The 24,244-nt window shown below is 37.7% G+C and overlaps 1 protein-coding gene across 1 annotated transcript in view; it reads left to right on the plus strand.

The window, feature by feature from the left end:
* LOC308677659 (uncharacterized protein) overlaps window positions 1–23,897 on the plus strand; it is a 68,575-nt gene extending 44,678 nt beyond the window's left edge. The window contains exons 2-10 of the mRNA XM_081344273.1: window positions 9,566–9,615; window positions 9,918–9,957; window positions 16,714–18,252; window positions 19,582–19,647; window positions 20,143–20,243; window positions 20,712–20,803; window positions 21,182–21,327; window positions 21,440–21,592; window positions 23,243–23,897. Of these exons, the coding sequence (XP_081200399.1) occupies window positions 16,815–18,252; window positions 19,582–19,647; window positions 20,143–20,243; window positions 20,712–20,803; window positions 21,182–21,327; window positions 21,440–21,592; window positions 23,243–23,571 (2,325 nt within the window). The 5' untranslated portion in view covers window positions 9,566–9,615; window positions 9,918–9,957; window positions 16,714–16,814 and the 3' untranslated portion in view covers window positions 23,572–23,897. The remainder of the gene's footprint in view (window positions 1–9,565; window positions 9,616–9,917; window positions 9,958–16,713; window positions 18,253–19,581; window positions 19,648–20,142; window positions 20,244–20,711; window positions 20,804–21,181; window positions 21,328–21,439; window positions 21,593–23,242) is intronic.
* Window positions 23,898–24,244: the final 347 nt, after the last annotated feature.

Genomic DNA, 24,244 nt, shown 5'->3' on the forward strand with positions numbered 1-24,244 from the left:
AGTCTAGGCCAGACAGCTATTTACTTTAGCTATTTGTCTATGATAAATTGTTTTAATTATATTAATAAAGTTTTCTCCAAAGCACACTTTGTTTAGTTGTTGAATCATAAATTGCCAATTTACATTATCAAAAGTGTTCTGTGCATCTAGAAATATTAGCACCATCTGCTTCCCTGGGTGCATTTCATAGTATTCCAAAGTATCTAAAATCATTCTTAAATTATTTTTTATTTGTCTCTTAGGTAAAAATTCATTTTGGTCTGTATGTATAAATTCGATCAAAAATCTCTTTAATCTTTCTGTTATTGAAGCAAAAATTTTATAGTCCACGTTTAATAGTAATATTGGTCTATAATTCTTTATCTGTGTCGAGTCTGAATCTTCTTTGGATATTAAAGCAATGTTGGCTTCTATCCAAATATTTGGCATTTTAGCCCCTAAAAGTACCTCATTGCACAGTTCTTTCATTAATAGGCTTAATGTATCTTGTAGGCATCGGGGAAAAAAACTGCGGGTAGCCCATCTGGACCCAAGGTCTTATTTTTTTGCCTTTTTATAGCCTCTGTTATCCCCAACATTGATATTTTTTTCATTTAGCATGTTTTGGATGTTCTCTGAAATTTTTGGTAAGTCAGTTTTTTTTATGTATTGTTTTATTTTTTCTTGAAAAGTTTCTTCTGTGTCATAAAGTGTCTTGTAAAAGTCTTTGATTATTTTTTTATTATGTCATTTTAGAATTGTAAATTGCCTTTTGAGTCTTGCAATTTATTTATCAATTTTTTTCTCTCAAAAAGTTTTATTTTGCCCTTGTTGGGCCATTTTTTCAGCCTCTGCTAAGTTTAATTTATTTTTTATTATTTCCATTTGCTTTTTAAGAGATTTCTTTTGTGGATCTCTTAGTAGTTCTGATTCCAGTTTTATAAATTCCTCCTTTAACTTCGTTTGTTGTTGCTTTTTTTCTTTATTCTTTTTTGTCATGTAAGTTATAGCCAAATCTCTAATGTATGCTTTGGCTGTATCCCACACATTTTGAAGCAATGTCTTTTTTCTGTTTTCAAGAAAAATTCCATTTCCTTTGTTGCTATTTGTATAAATTCTTTTTCTTTCAGTAAAGATTGATTCAGAGACCTTCTTAGTTTTTTTTCTTAGCTCCTCTCCAAGTCATCTTTTATCAGATTATGATCTGCCCATATATTGGTTTCTATCTCAATCTCTTGTATAATCATGCTTAATTTAGGAGATATCCATATCATATCAGTTCTGGACCATGATTTGTGCCTGTTTGAGTAAAATGTATACTGTGATTTTTTGGGGGGTTGTTTTCTGTCAATATATCTTGTATATAGATTTCTTCTCAATATATCTTGTATATAGATTTAAAGAAAATCTTAGGTGGTATATTCCTTACAATTGCATTAAAGTCTCCCATTAAGCAAATGTTTTGACATTCCAATTCCACTATTTTTTATGTAATTTTTGATGGAATTCTTCTTGTTATTAGGTGCATATATTGCTACCATCAGTATCTGTTTTTTGATTTATCATTATTTCCACCATTAATATTCTCAGTGCTTTTTTTTGTAAAAGAAAAAGGTGCCGGAACTCACACATGTCATACAACCCGCCTTGCCTATCCTACAAGGTTCCATCCAAAAAGGTGCCGGAACTCCGTTCTGGGCGTTCTATGCAGGGCTTTTTTTCTCATAGAACGCTCAGAATGGAGTTCCGGCACCTTTTTTGGATGGAACCTTGTAGGGTAGGCAAGGCGGGTTGTATGACATGTGTGAGTTCCGGCACCTTTTTCTTTTACAAAAGAAGCACTGGTTCTATGAGAAAAAAAGCCCTGAATATTCTTCCCTCTTCATCTGCATAGATTTGTTTGGGGTTCATTGTCTCTTTAATATATAAAGCTATTCCTCTTTTCTTTTATTGTGCTAGTGTGGAGTTTCCTGATTTTCAATTGTTCCAACAGTTTATAGTGTTGTCTCTTAATATGTGTTTCTTGGAGACAAATTATATCCATTTTTAATTTTTGTAGTCGTGTAAAAAAAAATTTCTTTTTGCAGGGGAGTTCAATCTGTTTATATTCATTGGAAAAATCCCATTTTCCTTCTCCATCTCCTTCAGTTATATTTAGGTTTTATTCTTCAGTTGTTCTTGTCTTTCTCTGTTCTCTTGCTTTTGCCCCATCTTCTTCTATGTTTGTGTTTTCTGTTTCTTCTTCTTCCCTTGGTTTGGCTGCTCCTTCTATTGCTCTCTTCCTGGTTTTTGGCTTCTCTTTCTGCACGAAATTCTGTACTTTCCCCTTCCAAAAAAGCTCTGCAACTCTCATAAAACTCCATTGCCTTGAGTACAGAGACCAATCTGTATCTTTTCATGTCCCAATTAATTAAAATCCCTTCTAGTATCAGCCATCTAAAATTCACTCCTTTTTCAATTAATTTTCTGGTCAGGAATTGGTGTTCTCTTCATGAATCTCTTATCGTCCTGGAGATCTGCTTCAAGACTACAATTTCCTTTTCTTTATAATGCAGAAGATGATCTCTCGCACTTATCTATCTCATCTGTTATAGATCTTTTGACGAATCTAACATGTACTTCTCTAGGGACTTTATTTCTCCTTGCATAGCTTGAATTGAAATATCTGGTCTATCTCTCCTTCCATTTCCTGTTTCCCAATTTCTAGTGCTTCAGTCAATAGCTCTGTCATCAAGTCCGCGAGGTCCTCTTCCTTATCTTCTGTTATGTTTTAAAATCTTAAAAAATAAGATGCCTTTTTCATTTCCAAAACTGCCGTTGAATCTTCCAATTCTCTATTTGCCTACATCAGCCTCTGATTTTCATCTTTCATTTCTTCCATCTTCTGATCCATCTGTACTGATTTTCTGAATTCTGAATCTATTTTCTGAATTCTTTGTTCATTCTTTGTAACCATCTGTCGGAAGCTTTCTAGTTGAGAGTTATGAATTTCTTGATTCATTTTATCAAAGTTGTCTTTTGTCTCCTCATGATTTTTCCTTGTATCCTCTTGGATTGCTTGTAATGCCGCTTGCATCTCCTTCTGAAATTTGTTAGGTTTTTCTTGTTGAAGCATTGATTCAATTTATCTCTGATAAACAGGGCTTGTAAAGGTGGAGGACGGGGCTCAGGATGTTTTCTTGTCAGTTTTAACTAAATTCGGAAAACTCATTTTTGTTTCCACCGACCAAATCTTTAATCGGCTCTAATACTTTTTCCAAATGCCTGCCTTAAACAACCATTAATCTTATATTCAGTACCACAATATATCATTTACATTTGTCTTAAATAACTCTTATAATTCTTGTCTGTAGTCTCTGTAATCCAGTAAACTCCCTGAAAGAAAGGAGAGAACAAAGAAAAAAGATTTGTAATCCACTTCTGTTTGTGAGACTCACTTCTGGAACAGTTGTCCAAAATCCATGGTTATTGCTCAGTCAGAATTTATAATCCGCAAGGTCCTACTATTCAAAGTTAATAGGCCATAGAGCCTTCTCCAAGGGAACTCACCAACAGTTGAGCTTCCACTGTCCTCAAATAGTTCTAAGATTAAAAATCTAAAATTCAAAAGGCTCCCCAGGCATCAACAAGAAAACGAAAAGGGAAAAAATGGGGAGAGAAAAAAAAAGTTTATAATCCACTTCTGTCTTCCGACCCCCATCCTGAGATCCCTTATGTGCACTTAACGAGACACGCCTCTTAACGTGCAAGGGAGTGATCTCGTTTGAGTTATGAGATTCACTCTGAGTTTTTGAGTTACAAGTGGAATGTGCAGGCTCCATTACACTCGTAACTCTTGTATTCCAGTTCAACAGTGTTCGGAATCTGGCTTTGCCCACATATTAGACAAATGATGGTACAGATTATTAGTAACCCAGACTCCCTCACACAGTCAGGACTAAATCCTAGCCAACTAGAACAGTCACACAACATTAAATCTTGTGGTCTGGTAAGGAACATTGTTGAAATCAAGAAAAGAGTTGGGTTTTAGTTTTCTTTTCAAATTCAGGTTAGGATAGTAGGGGAATTTCTATGCAGCCTTCCGACATTCACTCTGAAACTAACCTCTACAAAATCCATTCTACCCCAAAGAGTGGAATACACACAAAATTGACGTCTGCAGAAAATCTTCTTATTAGATCCTAGATTTTCTCTATAAGCTATAGCAAAAGAAAAGTTACAATGTTTAATGTAGCATATTAAATTTATTTATTTTAAAAAAACTAGGACACCGATTGGATACTCTTTCTTGCAGCCATTCATTGGTAACCTCTGACTTGCTTAATACCTGTTCTGCATATTTCAAGATTGGCAAATGCAAATGCAATTCGGCTTTAAATTGCTGGGGAGGAGAAAGCAGCATGAAATGGAAATGTTCACATTTACAGGTTCTAATAGAGAAATATTTGCATGGGGAACACCCTTATTTGCACTGAAATGAACAACAAAACAAAACACGACTATAGCAGAACATGAACAATCCAGGAATAATTGTTGAGAACCCAATTTAAGTGTTGCACCAAATCCTAGTATGCAGTGGCGACACCTGCTGGCGCAAAAGGAAAGGGACGAAAAGTACTGGCGCTTTGAAGCTAAACATATTCATAAGAACAGTATAAATTTTCCTACACTTTTTTTTTAAAGGGAGGGATGTCTTCAGGAGTGAGGATCACTAAAGTCAAGTTTTTAGAATTAAATTTTAGAAAATAGAGAAAAATTGTGAATATATAAGGAAAATAGCAAAAGAAAAAATTCGTAAAGAATCAACTTCTAATCTTCTTTACAGCAGTTATAAATGCATTTATATTTTGCCCTAAGGTTTCATCATAATTTCCCTCTTTCCACAGTCTACTTTTCTAATCTTCATACCCATAAATTACAACTTCATTCTTCCTTTTTTTTCAGCATGAATAGAAACATAACATTTATGCTTTATTTTTTTTGTCTAGCTGAAATAGGTCTTAAAAAATAATGGAGGGGAAAAAAACCCATGCTGCTAGGGTGTAATAGCCACCTTAGAGCAACCAAGGTAATATTCTTGCTCCTACTTCCCACAGGTGTGTAAGTTCACTGGACTCATTTGGGCCATATTACTGACCAGCTAGGTGCATATTTGCAATGTAAGTACTTAGTTCATTCAGTGTTATTTTGCCCTACGACTGAAAACTGTGCGCAAGCAAAATGCATAAAGAATCCACAAATATATTAATATCATGAGACTGCTTACACTGAACATCAGCAAGTCTAAAAGGGGATATAGGATACAGCCAAAAAACAGCTTAGTCAAACAAACAAATTATCTACCAGCAAAAAACACAAAAACAAGTACCTCTCCTGTCCAATAAACTGAGATCCACAATTAAGGAAACTAGTTTTTTGTTAATCAACATTTGAATGTATTTTTCCCATAAAGGAACAAGGAAAAGAATTTTCAGACAAACTGTAACAGTTGAACTGTTGAGTACATTTTCTAGGTACTTTCCCCTTTTTTCTTTTCTATTGCCATAATTTTCAATTTTGAGGTAATCTTCACTCTTCAAGGTTGCTATAACCATCAGAGTAGCTGGGAATCAGGTGGTATATAAATTTAATAAACTACTATACACACCACAATGTGAAATCACAGCTGTCAGTTCTTTAGCTGATGGAGGCCTTCATTTGCATTGAGTTTTCCCAAGAACCTAGGTCGAGGATGTTGTAATATAGCAGCACAGAGTATATATGCAGTTCCAAGCATGGTGGCCTTGTGTAATTGACAGATGTAAACTTTGTCAATGTGCAGATTTTCTAATTTAATAATTTTAATAAATTATTTTATGCATTAAAACTTTTCTTTGTTGATTAGTTTAGCATCTAAAGTAAGCATTGGTTAAGCCATGTTGTTAAACCATAGCTTGTTAAACAAAATACTTTCCTTATATAACACCTTAAATCACAATTCATGGTTTATAAAATACAGGGGGTTGATTTCTACAGCAACGTTAAGAAAAGACGAAGCAAAATAGGCCACAGTTTCATTGTCAGCATATGTACTTCCTGAATTTATAGGTTATACCCGCACAATGGAGAAAAATAACAATAACTAAAGAGAATGAACATACTATTGGGACTAATCTGGTCTTCGAGGATACACTTATGTCTGCTTGATGCTAAATGCAAAAGAAATTTTGTAAATGATGAACAAGGGAACTTGAGCAAGTGCAGGGTTTTTCCAATCTGGAACAAGAAACTACAATACTCTCCTCTCCACAACTATTAAAGTCACAAGAACTCTACAGCTTTGTCTGGCAACTATCACACAAATCCTGATATTAGATTCTGTCCTGATATTAGATAGGTGCTGTTCATAAAATATCTAAATAAATCTCAGTGTATGTGTGTGCATGTGTAGGCTAGAGAAAATTCCCTTGGTAATGACCTTTTTTTTTAATTGCCAAAAAGCAAAACAATGTTTTTGTTATCAAACTATCATTAGAGAAACCCCACAATCCTTGAATCAGTGTTCCCCTTGGGAAGGACTCATTGCCCATGAATGACTCTGTTACAGTCATATGCACCAGGGATGTCCTGGGGTGAGGAAGGCAAAAAAAGTGAACTTGGCAACCACACAGTTAAATATTTGGCCTTCTTATGCAGCCTGTGTGCAATGCTCAGTTAAAAAGGAGGACTTTGCTCATTACCATCTTGATTTTTTGACATCCCCCTCCCACACATGTCCTTTTACCATACACCCTGCTTTCCTTACCAGGTCCAGAGGCAATTTACCTTGGGCACCTATATTAACAGTATTTCTGCTTGCAGCTGATCACATCCATTTCTGGTTAGAGCACGTCAGCTTGAAAAAGGAACAGAAGTGTTTTTTAGTTTGATTTCAGTGAATGCCAGAAAATGTGGAGCCCCAGTTAAAAGTATCAAATCCTGGCTTCCTATTAGAGCAACCGTTATGGTATTATAGAATTCCAGTAGCAACTCACTTGGTTTTCCTTCTCCCCACACTTAAGATTTTAAAAACAAGAGTTGCCATGACTCACGTCTGCCTCCAGACTGTAACTTCTCACCTGAAAATTATTTTTCCAAATGCAGCTAAATTAAATAAGCTGTTATTACTCAGCAGGATGGGACAGGTATTTTTCTTTTATTAACATTATCAACAAGATCTAGGCTTCAGCATTGCCATTACTGTACTGTTAATAAGTGGCTTCAAGTACAGCTCTGTCCTTAGCATGCAAGCCGGTAATTGGGTTCAAACATCATACTTGGGTTGCTTAATCATGGTTTCTTGATTATATGCCATCAAATTGGTGTTGACTCAGCAATCATGAGATAGCGTTCTCATCGTGACATCTCTTCCTAATCTGATCTAATGGTGCGCATATCATCACTGTAATTTGAATCAAATGACCTCTTGAATAAACCACAATTTGTTGAATTCACACAATTAAGCACTAAGCTATGACCTATGCCTTATCATCCTCATTGGCTACATTCTCACAATACAGCAAGTGTTTAGCAAAACCAAATAAATACATATTTGGCTTAACTCACTGAGCAAGTCTAATGAGTAATGTACATCAATGAGAAAGGATTAAGCTGAGAAATTTATTCTTTAAAGTGGGATTCTTCTTCCATTTTTTTCCTATAATGGTGCAGTAGGGTGTCCTTTCTTCTGTGTATTTTTACTCAGAAGCAAATCCCGTAGTATCAAATGAGGCTTGTTCCAAAGTTTAGGTAGTGAATTCTTTAGCAAAAAGTTTCTGTGTTGCAGGTGAAACATATTCAGTGTATCAGTTGGAGGGGAGGGGGAAAGAAATGTACTGGGTAAAGCTTTCTCCATCCTTGGAGAAGTTTCCTCCGTTTATGGTTTCTTGTTTCTTGTCTCATAGCAGAGTCAAAACAAAATCACTGATTATTCAACTATGAAGTTGTAATATGTGGTAGATGAAAATTATGTCACATTCTGAGGCATGATCACTTCTCTAAAGCACATACTAAAATATTTGGCAGGTTTTGTAGTGAGATAGTATAGCGAAAGGGACGCGGTGGCTCAGTGGGTTAGGACGCTGAGCTTGTCGATCAGAAAGTTGACAGTTTGGCGGGTCGAATCCCGAGTGCCGCGTAGCAGAGTGAGCGCCTGTTACTCATCCCAGCTTCTGCCAACCTAGCAGTTCGAAAGCACGTAAAAATGCAAGTAGAAAAATAGGGACCACTACGGTGGGAAGGTAACAGCGTTTCGTGCGCCTTTGGCGTCTAGTCATGCCGGCCACATGACCACGGAGACGTCCTCGGACAAGCGCTGGCTCTTCGGCTTTGAAACGGAGATGAGCACTGGCCCCTAGACTCAGAATCGACTAGCACGCATGTGCGGGGGAACCTTTACCTTTTAGTATAGCGAAATTAATAAGATGGCCTTATTCAATTAGCTTAAATGTGCTTTCCTGGGAAAATGTAGTTTCCATGGAATGTGCGTCTTTTAACTACATATTTCCAGGGCCACCTTTCTATTGTTGGGGGGGGGATTAGGTGGCAACAGAAAGATCTTTAAAATGGGAAGTAAAGAGTTGTGTTGTCATAAAACTTACAAAATCTGAAAAACCCAGGCTGGATTTACACAATACTTTAAAGCAATGTTTCTTTCAACTTCTTTTTCTCAGGATAGTTCCCACTTTCAAAAAGTATGGGGGATCCCAAAACAACTTTTGTTTGTAAGGGTTTTGTATTTACCACATTAAAAATTAAAATTGACACATTCACTGCTGCTTTTCATAATTATTTGATAGGATTGATTAAACATAGGCTGGCAAAAACTTTGATTTCATGGATCCCTAAGAGGGTCTTGGGGCATTCCCCGGGGACCATGCTTTGAGAAACGCTGCTTTAAAGGTATGTATTTTTATGTTTGTGTATTCTGAACTTTGTTATTTATTGAGCAAACTTTACTAAATATGGTTTTCACCTTTGAGAAGACATGCAGAGAATCTAGTTCTGTTAGAAAGCTTTACTTTAAACTTAATTAGCATTAGCAGATTATATCCCAAATCACACAGGAGTTCCCTATGCTTGCTAACGTATTAATAGGGCCTAATTAACCATTAAAACCATAAAACTCCTGAGTAAATTTGCAAACACTTCTCCCTCTGTTTCAGGATCTTCCAATGTAAAAAAGGCCTTTACCGACTAATTAGGGCTATTTGGTATCTTTAAATCTGATGAGATAATAGAGAACATTTGAGCAGAGAAGACGTGCTGAAAGAGAAAGACGTGCTCAAAAAGAAGTGTCTTTAAAGTTTCCTTTCCTTCCTGCCTAGCTAAGCACAAAGTTAAGAGCAAGAGACTAGGAAACAGAGGAAGTTAAATGCTCTAAAAGAAGCAGAATATTTCATGAATGCTGTAGAAGAGAGACAACTGCATGGATGTATACATGCACTCATGCACTCATTCTATCATATATAGGCATTATGTATCTTCAATGAAGGTGCTTGACAAATCATTGCAATGTTTTTTCTTCTGTTTTTTGCTTTTTTGTTGGGAAATGATGCTACCACTCAAGTTCCAAGGGTTTTACAGATTCCAAATGTTGGAGTAAATAACAAGGAACTGGTAAGTAGAGCTATTGCACTGAATGTTAGAACAAAGAACATTTTTCCTATGAATTTATTATGAACATGACCAGCATCTAGGAGACCCTTATCTCAAGTATCACTATAGGCTAAATAAATGCATTAGTTTGTTGTCACACTTGATCTAGCCTGACTTTCAACTTTGCAGTAAGTCAGAATAAGTTGAAATATTGCCATGACTGGAATGAAGGAACAATGCTTGGATTCTGCCTATATTATGCCAGCCCCTGAATGCATGCCTAGATAAGAACATGATTTAATTTTTGGGTTTTATTTATACAGACGCAGGTTTCTCTTGAATTATCCCAACATGTCCAACCAGGTAAGCTTTAAAATCTCTATAAATAAAGAACAAAGTGGTCATTTTTATGTTAATTTTATGTGAATTAGCTTAAGTCTGAAGTGCAACTCAGAAGTTTAAGAAAAAAATATATGAATTCCAGCAAAGCTTTTTTCTTGCTTCTAAACTACTTTCAGATGGAAGGATCAACTATTTCTTCTGATTTGTGCTAGAGTGGTTCTTTCCTAAGTAAATCATAAGTTTGGCCTCTTTTGAAATAAGTATACTGTACTTACAGGAGAATTACAGGAGGAGCTTCCAATTCAAATATCTAGGGAAGAAGGAAAAGTGACCATGATCTGTATTTGTCAACATTCACCTGAACCTCCAGCACAGCAATGCTCTCAGAACAATTATTTCACTCAATCTTTCTAAAATTTCATGCCATTTTACAAAGCCATTCATCCTTGGCCTACAGTCTCTGGCCCTTCTTTCTAAATGTTATGATCTTGGGGTTTTTTTGTTAAATTGGTTGGTTTTTCAAATTGTAGTAATTCCTCACCAGTTGCCTGTGTTGCCATTCATTTTCCTTAAACGGATAGGTAGTGGAATAAGCCAAGGAAATCTAACTTGGCAGGAAGCTTAGGCAATAAGAACTGCGGATATGGAATCGGTATCCTGAAAGAGCAATTGAACTGTCACAGTAAAAGGCTGTCAAAATGAATTTACATAGTTTGTAATTGAGGCAGGCTCTTTTTGTAGATAGCTTTATTTTCAACAGTTGTTTCTGAAGTTTTGGAATTACTCATATGTATATCTCAGCCATGGTGAGTTAAGCAATACCGTGATCTCCCTCTCGCAGTGCCTGGTGGCTGGTAAGAGCTGGATAAGGAACAATTGGTTGAAACTGAACCAGTGGGAATGGTTCTGGGTTTGGTATTCTTTAGCTCATGGAGAATTGCCATCTTTGGTCTTGGATGGGGTTGTACTGCCCCCAGACAAACCTGGTACGTAATCTGGAGCTTTTCCTGGACTTGCAACTCCTGCTTGAGGAAGTGGCAGTCAAAGGAAGGCTATTGCACAACAGCAGATTGTACATCAGTTGTGCCCTTTTCTGGTCCAACAGTTCCTGCTCATGGTCGCCCATGTCCTAGTCATCTTTCATTTTTATTATTGTAATGCATTCTGCATGGAGCTGCTCTTGAAAAATATCCAAAAGCTTTAGTTGATTACAAATGTAATGGCCCATGTGGTTTTGTGCAACTTTAGATTTGTGATTTGTCACCCTCCTGTGGGAGCTACATTAGTTGCCAATTTGTTTTAAGGTCCGGTTCAAGGTGCTGGTTATCATCTTTAAAGCCCTACATGGCTTGGGGTCAGGTTACATGAATTACTGTCTCTTCCCAGTTATATCTACCTGACCCACCAGATTGGGGAGGCAGCGTATGTTATGGGTTTCCTCCACTAAGATGGTCCATCTAGTGGGACCAAGACAAAGGGCCTTTTCTGTAGTGGCTTCCTCCCTATGGAACATCATCCCTGCAGAGATAAGATTTTTGGCCCTCAATTGGATACTATTTCCAAAGGTCCCAAAGCAGGGGTGTCAAACTGCCAGCCTGCGGGCCAGTTTCATCATATCGAAGCCACACCTACCCCATTGCCGGCAATGCAAAAAGAGTCATGATATGTCACGACACGTCACATGACATGGCATGTTTGACACCCGTGCCCTGAAGACAGAGGATCCCAGGCTGATTCAGAGCCCATCAAGTGTTTTGTCTGAATGTTGTCATCAGGAGGGGTAATGTCAGGTGTGAAGAACCAGGTCCACACATAAAAGTTCAATTTAACTGATTTATTGCTAAAAGCCTATGCACAGGAATCTTTTCAACCAGATCAGCACCTGGTTAGAATTAGATAAGGGTCAAGGGCACTCAAGCCGAGTTGGACTTAAGATTGCTTGTTGGCTACATAGGGATTCTGGGCTGATCCATGTTTTCCCTCCATCCCCAGGTTCTGCCGTTCTTCTCCTACATATTGGAATGTACTGAGTTTTGTATTTGTATTTAGATAACACCCCAAATACATGAGTGAATTGGGCAGCTATATACTTTTTAATAAATAAATAATAAATTTAATCTAGAAATATCAATTGCCTGATTTGATAACATTCATTGATGTGTCTTCATAGCAGTATTGCTTAAAAAAAAGGACGGAAAATATAAACCAGAACATTTGTTTATGTGGTACATTAGTCAATATTAATATGCTAATATAGATTTGTCAAGAAATATTCATGTAACAATAACAAAATGAACATTATACACTTTCCTATGCACTTTTTTTCCCAGAAACACATACCTGCAATAATATTGAAAAAACAAAACAATGATATAGTGTAGAATCAAAAGCAAAAGAGGCACACACACACACACACACACACACACACACACACAAACACACATACTGTAGATACAAATGTAGATAGAATTATCTGCATATTAAAAACATCTAGTTGCTTTTGGAAGTCCCAATGTGGGTGTCAAAGATTAGAAAGGCTTTATCATCATAGCAATTTTTCACACATTACAAAGGCATTTCTTCAGTGGGGTGGAGGGAGTAAAATTCTTCAGTTTCTGGCAATCCTAGCAGTAATCTATAGATTTTAATCACTTCTTTACCTATAAGCGTCTTCTGTAACTAGGATGTGTTCCTCTGAATCATGCTACATAGCATCTCTAACATATTTATTTACAATTATGTCTTTGGGTGCAGAAAATTAAAATGGCAGGGTGTTGCAGCTCAGTGCTTGAGCTGGAAATGTGTTCCTCTGTCCAGGAGAAAGGTTAGAGTAAAGCTTGCCAAGCCCAACATTGCCTAGTGGTAATTTTGAGTAATTTCACAGGATTATGTTTTGGCCAACTGGCATTTTGTGACTGAGCAGACTTTCCACGGTAGCCATTGTAGAAGACAGGCCATGACACCCTATGAACATTTCACAAGGATTTTGAGGCAGTTAAAGTATTCAACTTTTGTTTATTCTAAAGTCTCTCCCTGACATAGACATATAAATAAATATAAGTTTAAAAACTCAAAATTGTTTATATTATGTAATACAGTAATATTCCATATACCTTCAAAGAGTTAATGTTGCAGTTTTTCTACCAATGTACAGGACAATTTTATTGATTTCCCTGTCTATTTAAATTATAGTAAAATCTAGATCCATCCCACTAATAGATGGCAGCCAATGGGCTTGCAAAACTGTATCTATAATTTTCCTTCAGTGAGAAGATGGCTGTGACGATTTCTGGAGAGATATTTTGGTGGAGGGTGAGGAAAGAAATCAACTCTTGGTAACTTGTGTCATCTTCTTGCCTTCTTGCCTCTTGAATGCCCATGTACATTCCTGTGAAAAGCTGTCATTAAAAAAAGGAAAGAAATATGGGAAATTTTTTCTCCTAATGTATCTGAGTGGCTTTGAAGGAAATACAGTATTTGGTGCAACTGGATGGTTTGGGCGGGTTCTAAACAGCACATCCTTATTTATATCACAGGATTCAAAATTGATGATCTCCGTGACAAAAAATTTCTTTTTTCCATGGAATTTCTTCACTTGCAGAGTGCTTGTTGGAGACAAGAGATCCATGCTTTTGCTACTTATGCTAAAGGTGTCCATTTGGTACTCCTGATGAGATATTCTGCTAGTTCTAGAAGAGGAGGATTTTCAGGACAGTACTATGTCCTCAAGCAATCAGAAATGAGGCCTTACTCCATAGATGCTACTGGTTCTGGAATGTTTGTTCCACAACCATCTCTGCTAGCTTCAGCCAACATACCTCAACTGTATAAGGAAAGATTGCTATTAAAACTGGATGATGCCCATTCTCATGTATCTGCAAAACACAGAATTGACCAGGTAACTGAACTTAACGAGACATGACAAACAAGAAAAAAAGTTGTTGCAGCTCTTAAAGGCTTTGCTTGGCAAACTCCAGGCATGCTACACACACAGCCAAGCAATCTTAGTCTGGTATCAAGATTTTTAAAGGGCAGTGCTAATTCTCCTTACAGCTTAAACTTTTCTGCAAAATTATTAGAAATGAGAAGCCCAGAGATCAAAAGAATCGGCACTGAAGAAATAATGTAGGCCTCATTGAGTCAGTTATGCCATTCAGTGTTTATTCTGATAATAGTGACTTAAAATTTTCAACCCTAATCAACTCTCCCAGTCCCACAGGAGAAATAGAATTTCCAAGCCAAATTATAAATTCTGTTTTGGAACACTTTATTATGAACCTCCTGTGGACAAGTAGCAAATTGGCACAGTTGGATTGCCTTGCTTTGGTTGCACATTCTCTGATTATTTCCCCTGCTATCAAAGAAGGAAGGAATGAAATGATTAGTACTCAGAGTTTCGAACCAGAAGGGCTGACCAGTTCCCAAAGAAATGTCCTGTTTCAGGAGACATCGAGCAGTGAAGTTGGCTTGGAGAGTATCTTGTTACTGTTACCACAGAAGAAAATTGCATGGTTATAAAGAAGCATGAGAATGACTTACTTTTGGGGACAAAAAGAAGACTGATAGGTCAGCTATGTACAACTGTGCCAGTTTTTTGCTGCTGAGTAGGAAATTGGAATTGCACCAATCCTTGATGATGAAGCCAGTATAATGTGGGATAATGTTGTAAAAAGCTTTGTGGAAGCAGCCAGTCATCTAAAAGTCATTTCATCTCTGATGTTGCCATACAATAATCTGAAAGAAGAGTTGCATTGGAGTCCCAGAAGTCATTACCAAGAACGTTCTAGAATTGACATTTCTCACGATTTAGCTTCCAAGATGACATATGAATCAGACAGGTTTAGATCAAAAGTGAAAAGGAGTTTCCTTTGGAATTTAGTTACCAAATCCAAACCATATCTTAACCCAGCTGCTCCTTTTGTTACAGAATTAGACAGTTCCCATTCTATTTCTTTAAGGATGCAAAGCCCTTGTCCTTTCCTAGCTGATGGATGAGAACCTCCATTTTCTCATGACACAGCAGCAGCTCTTCTGCTTGCTATTCCTGGTCTAGAAGATGGCCTCTTGGCATCAATGACATTCACTTATCCAGTTACAACCACGAACCAGAGCAAACCTTTTCTCCAGCTCTCCTGTTTCAGGATTGTATCTTTTCTGCGGGTGAGTCCAGTCCCTTTCCAATAACTGCACCAGACTTTTCTTTTGCTGTTGGAGAGCTAGGGCTAATTCCCTCAGAAAGGTTCTTTCTATAGAACATGAACAATAGAACTGCAGATTGTTTCTCCAACTGGTGGTGTGTGACAGCCTAACCAGTCCCAAAGACTTGTGGTTCATACTCCATTAGCCACAGAGATAATATCCACTTTCACCTTAGTTAATGAAACCTCTACTTCCATCAGTTTACACGTCAGTAGAGTTAGACATAAGATGTCTTCAAAGAATTCTTGCTGCCAACATGTGGGCAGCACTTCCAAACAGGAAGATGTTTATGGATTTACAACTTTGTCCTCTAGCATGACTGTCCCAAAAATGTCCATTGCATATGGTAACCAGGGCAGGGACTTGCTATAAGTCCTCCTATCAAGGAAACTAAAGACAAGGTCTTATCTGCTACAACAGCAAAAAAAATAATAAAAAAATATATTCTCCTCATTTACAGACAAAATCTTAAATTTAGTGTCCAAGTCTAAATTGTGCATGCTCCTGGTTAGATTTATGCTGAATTCACAATCTCCTCTGAATGAGTTTGTCACTGAAATACCATTGATTCTTGGGTTAATGCTAAGCAACTAGACCAGGGGTGTCAAACTGCCAGCACGCGGGCTGGATGCGTCATCCGGAAGCCGTGCCCACCCCATTGCCAGCAATGGCAAAACCGTCCCGATATGTTGCAAGACATCACGTGATGTCACAAGTTTGACATGTCTGAACTAGACTAAGCAGTGTGTGAGTCACATTGAACTTGTGTTGACCTCTAGTACAAGTATCCTTGTACTTCCTCAGCATACTCAATAATGGACTCCAGCTACATTGCCATTTTGATTATTGGTGTACTGTTGTGTTGTGCCTGGTATCTAACTGCATTGTAGTTTAAGACACAGGTTTATCACCCTTCTGCCATGAGTTTAAAACATTGCTTTCAAATGTCAACTTTGCTTTGCCATTATTCCTTCCAAAAAGTTGCTGGCAAAGTTGAACAATTAGATTTCAGCTATTTATAACCACTGTTTGCAAAGGAGTAGAATAGCTCCCAAACTGAGAAGAGTCCAAAAGTTACAGGCCAATATACAGAGAAAATGGAAACAGTTTGTGTCCTCTTAAAAACTGCCTGGATAATTTGTCCTACCTAAAAGTGGTTGTCAGATCATTCTTTTCCAGATAACATGCACCTTTATCACACTGAGTTCAAAGGTTGTATCTTGTCTTAAATGTTATGGTTTCACCTAACTTTTGTCTTGTTTTTAACAAGGGAACTTCTAGTTAAGTGAAGGAAGGGATGGTGTGTGTATACAATCACTTTAGGTTCCTAGAGGAAAGCCAAAGCATTTAATCTAAATACCAATAAGATTCTGACTAATTTATTTCTCTAATTCTAATGTTCTAGCCATGGGGAAATAATATTTGCAAAATGAAATAAGATAAATTCAGTAACTGTTGTCAAGGTTGCTACTCCTAGTGAGAAATATTCAAACAAGAATAGCATATCTTCTACTAGTATAAACCAGATTTGATCAATAAAATGATGGAAATGTCATGTATTTATGTTTCCTACTACAGAACTGGGAATTCCTTGGCTATCTGTGTATCGTCCTGTAAAAAGTTGCCATATTATTTTGAAAGATGAAAAAGGGACTTTTTCTCCTCCGTCATTAAACAGGATGGAAACCAATAACTGGTGCAACTGGACCATATGGGCTGGTCCTCACAAGCATATCCTGATTTACATAGAAGGGTTTGAAGGAAAGTCAAACTGTGATGACAATCAGGATAGGATCTTATTCCAAGGAATTTTGTCAAGTATTGAAAACAAAGTAGTTTATGCCTGCAGAAACCATGGTACGCTGATTTTTGCTACGCAAGCAGTAGCAGTCTATGTAGTATTCTTGTCAGAAGCTTCTTCTCAGAACCAAAGTCACAAGCACTTTAAAGGACGGTATTATATATTTGAAGATTATGTAAATTCTACAAATGGTGAAAAATCAGTTTTGAAATCTAACAGCCATGTTGAGTCTAAGTCATATGCACTGCATACAGGAGATAGTTTGAACTCTACGGTGACTACCCAAATGCTTGTCCAAGAGAACTGGCTGCCTGTGACAAGTGAAAAGACTATTAAAACAGGGACAGAAACATTTTCAAAACCAGCTGTTGGCAAGCAAATGCATGTTTCTCTCTTGAAATCAAGAAAAACAGTTAGCTTGAATCCATTTGATCTGAAGAGAAGGCAAGTTACAAAACCATCTATTGATAATAGTAGGACTTTGAACAAAAGTCCTACACTAGTATTAGACTCAAATGATGCGGAGAATGAGGAAGAAACTTTTGCACACAAGCCAGATGTTTATTCAACCTTTCCACACGTGACTCATAATCTTCAACTGATGACAAAATTGGAAGCAACAAAAAATCATGGAGCTATCACTGAATCTGTCACTCCTCAGAGTGATGGCCATTCAACCACCCGATGGATGACAACACACATGGAAGGTACTGAAGGGGAAATCAAGAATGCCATTACTTTTCCTCAAGTCTCCTTGGAAGAACAGAGAATTCCAGTCCAATCTCTTAAAAGCATCCCAACAAAGACGCAGAAACAAATGCTTCAAATGCTGCTTCCTAATTCTGAGGTCTCCAAGAAAAAGGCAGATCCAATGGAATCTCCACAACACTTGGAACAGACCGAAATATATAAAGGAAAGCAGACGGACTTTCCAGTGTATACGGCAGAGAAAGGCAACACTGCTGTGCAAATAACTGTATCTGAAGGAATTAAGGCAAGCCCCTCCAAGTCTGCAATGGAAACCAAGTTCCATCAGACCTCGACTTTAGCTTCTACTGATATGCACCCTACTCCTCCTTTGAGGTCATTTAATGATCACTTGATGAGTATTTCCACAACTTTGAATCCCCAAGTTACGCCTTCAAATTGCCTGATGAGAACTCAAATAAACACAGCTTTTACTACACAATACAAGAAGTCAGTAAACAAGAATAGAGAGCTTTTGCAAAAGAAGCGGACCAAAACAACTTTGTATTCCTCTTCTAGTTGGTTGTCAACCAGTAGCATTCTCTTGAAAGTAAAAAATAAATCCTATGGTAAGTCCTGTTCTTTAAACTGTTTATCTCTGTGCTGGATCTGATTTAAATGCCTTGTGCAGCTGAACTGTGTTGGAAGATACAGAAATAATCCCAGAAGAACTTTGAGTTGTTTATTTAAGAAAACATTGCTTAATTACACTGAAGTTGGAATTCTCTGATCACAATGAATGTGGTACATGTTTTGAAAAAGTATATTTTAAAAGGTATTATCAAGAAAACTCAGCTGCTTCATATATTCAGTATTCCCTAAGCATTCACCAGCAATTGTTTTATTAAGGCTAACTAATGATTGTGTACATTACAAAAGGGAGACGTCAAGAGCTTTGAAAGAAATATTGGTCTGAACCTTAAGAGGCCTGGATCCTAGACCCTTTAATACAGGTAGTCCTTGATTTATGACCACAATTGAGCCCAAAATTTTTGTTGCTAAGGGAGATGTTTGTTCAGTGAATTTTGCCCCATTTTATGACCTTTTCTGTCACAGTTGTTAAGTGGATCACTGCAGTTATTAAATATGAAACATGGTTGTTTAGTGAATCTGGCTTTTCCATTGACTTTGCTTGTCAGAAGGTGGCAAAAGTTGATCACGTGACCCCAAGACTCTGTAACTGTCACAAGTATGAGTCAGTTGCCAAGCATCTGAATTTTGATCACGTGACCATGGGGGTGCTGCAATGGTCATAAGTGTGAAAAACGGTCATAAGTCACTTTTTTCATTGCTGTTGCAATTTCAAACAGCCACTAAATGAACTGTTGTAAGTTGAGGGCTACCTGTACTGGACAAGTATTTTTTCTATTTCCAACCTCCCATTTCTGGACACCACTAAAGCAATGGGTGACTACTGCAAAGAGCCATTAGTAAAGCTGTAGTCAGATTTCAATCCTGGGGATGGATCTGAATCTGCATTAGTCACCTCCATGAATGATCTGCGGTGGGACTTGGATGGGGACAGTGGTCCATTTATCTTAGCTACTGGAGCGATCTGCCATTGTCTGGGTTGAGGTAACATCCGTTCAGTTCGTCTTTCATCAGCCATGGAGACTTAATTAGAGATTCTGGCTAGTCGCCAAGTCAGCCGAGCTTATTTCATAGGGTAGTTGATGTGTGGGGAAAATATAAAGAGGAACTATTATGTACGCCATTTTGAGTTCCCAGAAAAGAGTTGGGATATAAATGGATAAATCTGCCACACAGTTCTTGCTAACTGAGATTTTGATAGGATTGGAAATATTTCTGAGTGGCAAATTATTGTATTTAAGATGCTGGGAAAGAACAGTTCTGTCCAGGTGCTAGACTGGTACCTTGTCATTTTTCTTCTTCCATAGAGACAAATCCAGGATTCAGATCTCATGAAAATTATTTTGTATTGAACTCTCAGCACAATCCTGGAGGTGAGGAACCTGTGTCTCCTCTCTCTCTCTCTCCTCACTATGTTTTCTTAAACTTTGCTTTCTCCTCTGTACAATGACTCTTAAATGGCTTAGCAATTGACTGTTATTAACAAAAGCTACTTATCCTTTAAGTAAGTACTTTTGAATAGGAGATTCTGATTTTTGCCAAAATAAATTTGGCAAAAAAACCCTGGCATTTATAATATTTGTTATCTCAAAGCCTGTGCTGGATGGGGTCAGCTTTTCTGTCAGCTGTGACATTAAATTAGGAGATAAAGTCATCCCTATTAAATATCGGAGCACCCATAATCATCATTAGTCTCCTACTCTTACCATCTCCTATACTATCCATGCCACATATGGCTAGGATGTACCGTCCTACTTGTAGAAAAACTATAATAGGCTGCTTCCTTATAGCCTTTTTTTTAAAAAGATGTACATAATGCATGTATTATCTGCCTTACTGTGTTTTGGCAACTTTGGGTTCTTCTACAGATCTTCTATTTGAAATAGTTTTTGAAATAGAACACAAAGGACAACTCCCACCTGTTGGAAGCGCTCTGGAAAAAGCTTTCATTGATTCCATTAAGCATCAGGTAAGAAAATCCATGATGCGGAACTTATTTTAAAACTGGATTGGGGAACGTGTGTGTTTGTCTGTCTGTCTGTCTGTCTGTCTGTCTGTCTGTGTGTACATACACATACATATACAGTGTGTGTGTGTGTGTTTGTGTATACACACACAGTATATAAACAGTACACACTCATACACACACACACACACAAACACACTTCTTGCTTCATTTGAAGGTGAGGAGAAAAGCATTTGGTCTTGGCAAATCAAGGGGATGTTAGTAACCAAAATTCAGCTGGTGGGCTGGATGATCAAGTTTAATATCTAATAAAATAATGAAATACAAAAAGAACAGTTAGGATAATTAAGGACATTTTGTAGGCTTCAGTTTGTATTCTGCCAGCTAGATAAAAAGATGCTAATATCTCTTAGAAGATGATGCTCTAGTACATGTTTAAAGAGAATGAAAGTCTTTTGGGGGGTTTTCCAGGTACAAGAGAGAGTGAAAATCTTCTCAAACAAAATAAAAGAATTCAAATTAAAGGAAATTACCATGAGAAAAGAAGAAACTGAAATGGACAGGTATGACAACTGAATACAGGTTGCCCTATGATGCTAGCAAACATTTCCTTCATATATCTCAAAATCAAGTATTATTTTCTGTCAACTCTATTTCTAAGGCATGGGGGGGGGCTCAGAACAATATTCCTTAGGTCTTTTGTTGATAGTTCCCTTCCTATCTGAAATAAAATTGAAATCTCTTATTTTTCACTTATATAATGATGAAAATATGGATAACCCCTTAAAGAAGAACACTTTAAGCAACTTACATTTTTCAGATCTGATCGAATTATACTTTTCAATCCTCCTGGTGGATACTGCCCCAAGATTTAGGGGAGCGGGAGCTAACTTTTTGGTTGAATGAAAAAATAAATAAGTTGCTTCCATGCTTACATGTAGACAAAATGGCCCAAACCTCATATTCGCATTCTGGTTGCATTTAACATCAGAAGAAAAGAACATATCTTACTTACTGAATTTTCAACTGGAAGATCTTAGTGGTGCATTTGTGGGAGATGGCAAGGTCCAAACTGTTTTGGTGAGAGGTAAGTGAGCAATTATTTCATTAATGAGGGAATATCAAATAAATGTAGCCACTTCCATCTTTGGAAGCTTAATTGCTTATTAATGGAAAACTGTTTTGTCCCTGTATGTTAGATGTGAATGAATGCAACTCTGGAATTGATTTGTGTGCCAATGAGGCCATTTGTCTCAATGGAGATGGAACATACTCCTGCCAGTGTAAAGAAGGGTACGAGGACCGTTCTCTGACAAAATCGGGTACTCTGTGTGTTCGTAATCCACGATCAGGTGGGTCTTTATGATATTCTATCTATCCCCACCTCCTTTTGGGGACTTGGACGCAAAGAGGCTCTATCAAATGCTCAGTGATGATGTGCTGTTTATTTGCTGAGGCATAAAGGAATTGCCGTTAGCATGTTGCTTCACAAGAAAACAAAAGAAAACTGAAATGGTTGAGGAATATGACAGAACCAGGAGACTGGGTTCTATTCCTGCCTTGGGCATGAAGCCAGCTGGGTAACTTTGGGCCAGCCACTCCCTCGCAGCCCTTATGAAGGAGTCAATGGCAAATCACTTTTGAAATCTTGCCCAGAAAACTACAGGGACTTGACCAGGAAGTCACCACACAGACTCGAAGGCACAAAAATAGCATCACATCACATCGCATCATCACAGCATCCTGTCATCACATCACATCACATTGCATCATGTAACATCCCATGACATAGTTGCCAAAAGTTCTTAGTGAATGTGAGGCCATTAGCAGGAGCCTAAGGTGATGCAATCTGCGGATTCTTCCTTGTCTCCAGGTGGCTGCCCATCTCAAGGAAACACTTAGGCCGAAATATGTTTCTGGCTGATAATGCTTCCACATGATTCACCCCGTGATTCAGTCCTTTTATGCAAAAGGCTTCGCTATCATGGGCTTCACAAGCCAGAGACAAAGCTCCACCACCTGCTTGCCATGGATGCCTCTTTGGATTTGAAATTCCCTTCTCAGCACAAAATTTTGTAGGGGCAGAGGTTGGTTTTTCTGAGAAAAAGCAGAGTTTATAGGAAAGTTAAAAAGCAAGCAAGTCAGGAAGAGTTTATCTTGACAACACTGCTACGCAATCTGCATTGGCAATTCAACTTGGCAACTTCCCGTGGCAGCTTCCGAGGCTGGTGGAGTAAGATTAGGCCATTGTAGCACCAATGAAACTCTGGAGAGGCTTTGATGTAGTTTTTTTTTTGATGTAGTTACACTTCAGCTCATATCATCTGAGAATATAATGATGAAGCCGGACATGGTTTTTAAAGTACTCCTTCCTTGCCATAGTATAATAGTTTTGAGATTTGACACACATACTCCCCCCACACACACACACACGCACACCAATATCATAAATGTGCATGCTAATTCAGCTGTCAGTCTAATCTTCCATTCCTGTTTCAGATTGGCTTTCCTTATGCGCGTGGGGTATCAAGCCTTATTGAGGCCTTTTATAGATTCTCTTCCTGAATGAACAAATCAAAACATTTTAATGATAGTTGCAAAATTGCCTCAAATAGTGTGCGGAGAGGTTTACTAACAAATGGTGGACAGTCAAGCAGTAGTTTTCACTGAAAAATTTTCAATGAAAATGTTCCAGCTATTAACTGCACCACAAAAAGCTGCATGTTTTTGTAGAATTTACACTAGAGGAAATAAGTTGGACAGCTATTGTGAATGTAGTAAGGATACATCCATACTGACACTATCTGGCTTAACCCTAAAACTGCTTTGTCTGACATTACTCAGGGAAGCTTGCCTCATCCTGAGAGCAGTGAGACAGAAACAGAGAAGATTCAGTTGCCTCTAGAATTCCTAACCTGGTGCTTTAATCCGCTGACCAACATTTTGTATAGGAGAGCCATTTCCATGACTAGGTTGAACAAAACAGTCTTCTTTATCTGCAGGTTTGGATTCCTTCTACAGCTACACCGAGTTTATTGTCGGAATCACTGTTTTTTGCATCACTGTGTTTGTTGTGGTGATCAGTGTGCTCTGTACTATAATAAAGAAAAGGCGCATTAAAAAAGATATGCGGTTCCAAGAGGCTGCTTTGCCTGGGACGCCAGCAGAGCCCCAACCAACAACTTTTGAACATAATAACATCCGTCAACTCCTTACTCTGGACCCTGCCCAGCTAAAGGTCAGAGCCAAACTATCAGAACTGCCCCTGCAATTGAGGACTGCCCCCAGTGAAACATACAGAGTATCTATCGAGCAGTCTGAACGTTTGTGAAGAACGAAAGGGTGGGGGGAAGCACAAATAAGTTGCAATTAAACCCTTCTTTCCCCCTATTTCATATTAAACTTTTCTTTGTTGTGGTTGAGCAGATGCAATTTTTTGTTTCTTGATCGATTTTACGTAAGTTGTTACACCTTTCCCCCCCCCATCTATTTCTTCTTAACTTTAATGGAAATATAATGGAAATATAATGCTTTTTTTCTCTTTAGATTTTTGAATATTGAATAGTCTGCCTGTCTTCATATGACAGATAGGTATGAATGTAACTATTGTTTCTGACTTGTTAATAAAATTGGCATTTTGTTGTTCATGCAACTCTGCACTTTGGTTCGTGTTTTGGAAAGTTGCATAAGGAATGGGAAACTAAGGATTAACTAGATGCAAATCAGACTATTATGGCTTATAGAAAAAATATGGTTGATTGTCACATGACATCCTGTTTTTCACCAGAAATATCTGATAGAGGAATAAGGTATAAAGTGGTTATCACAATTTTGCTATGGCCACAGTCTTGGATTTCATGGAGAGAGCTGAACATTTTCTAACCATGCTTACAATTTCATGTGCTGGCTTTAGAGAATATTACAAAATAAATTGGAAGATACCATTCTTGCTAACCTCCCTGAAACAATTTATTTGTTCCTTAACCAGTTAAATTGTTGCCTTG

The sequence above is a fragment of the Vipera berus genome (assembly GCF_964194415.1).
Source record: "Vipera berus genome assembly, chromosome: 1".
NCBI lineage: Eukaryota > Metazoa > Chordata > Lepidosauria > Squamata > Viperidae > Vipera > Vipera berus.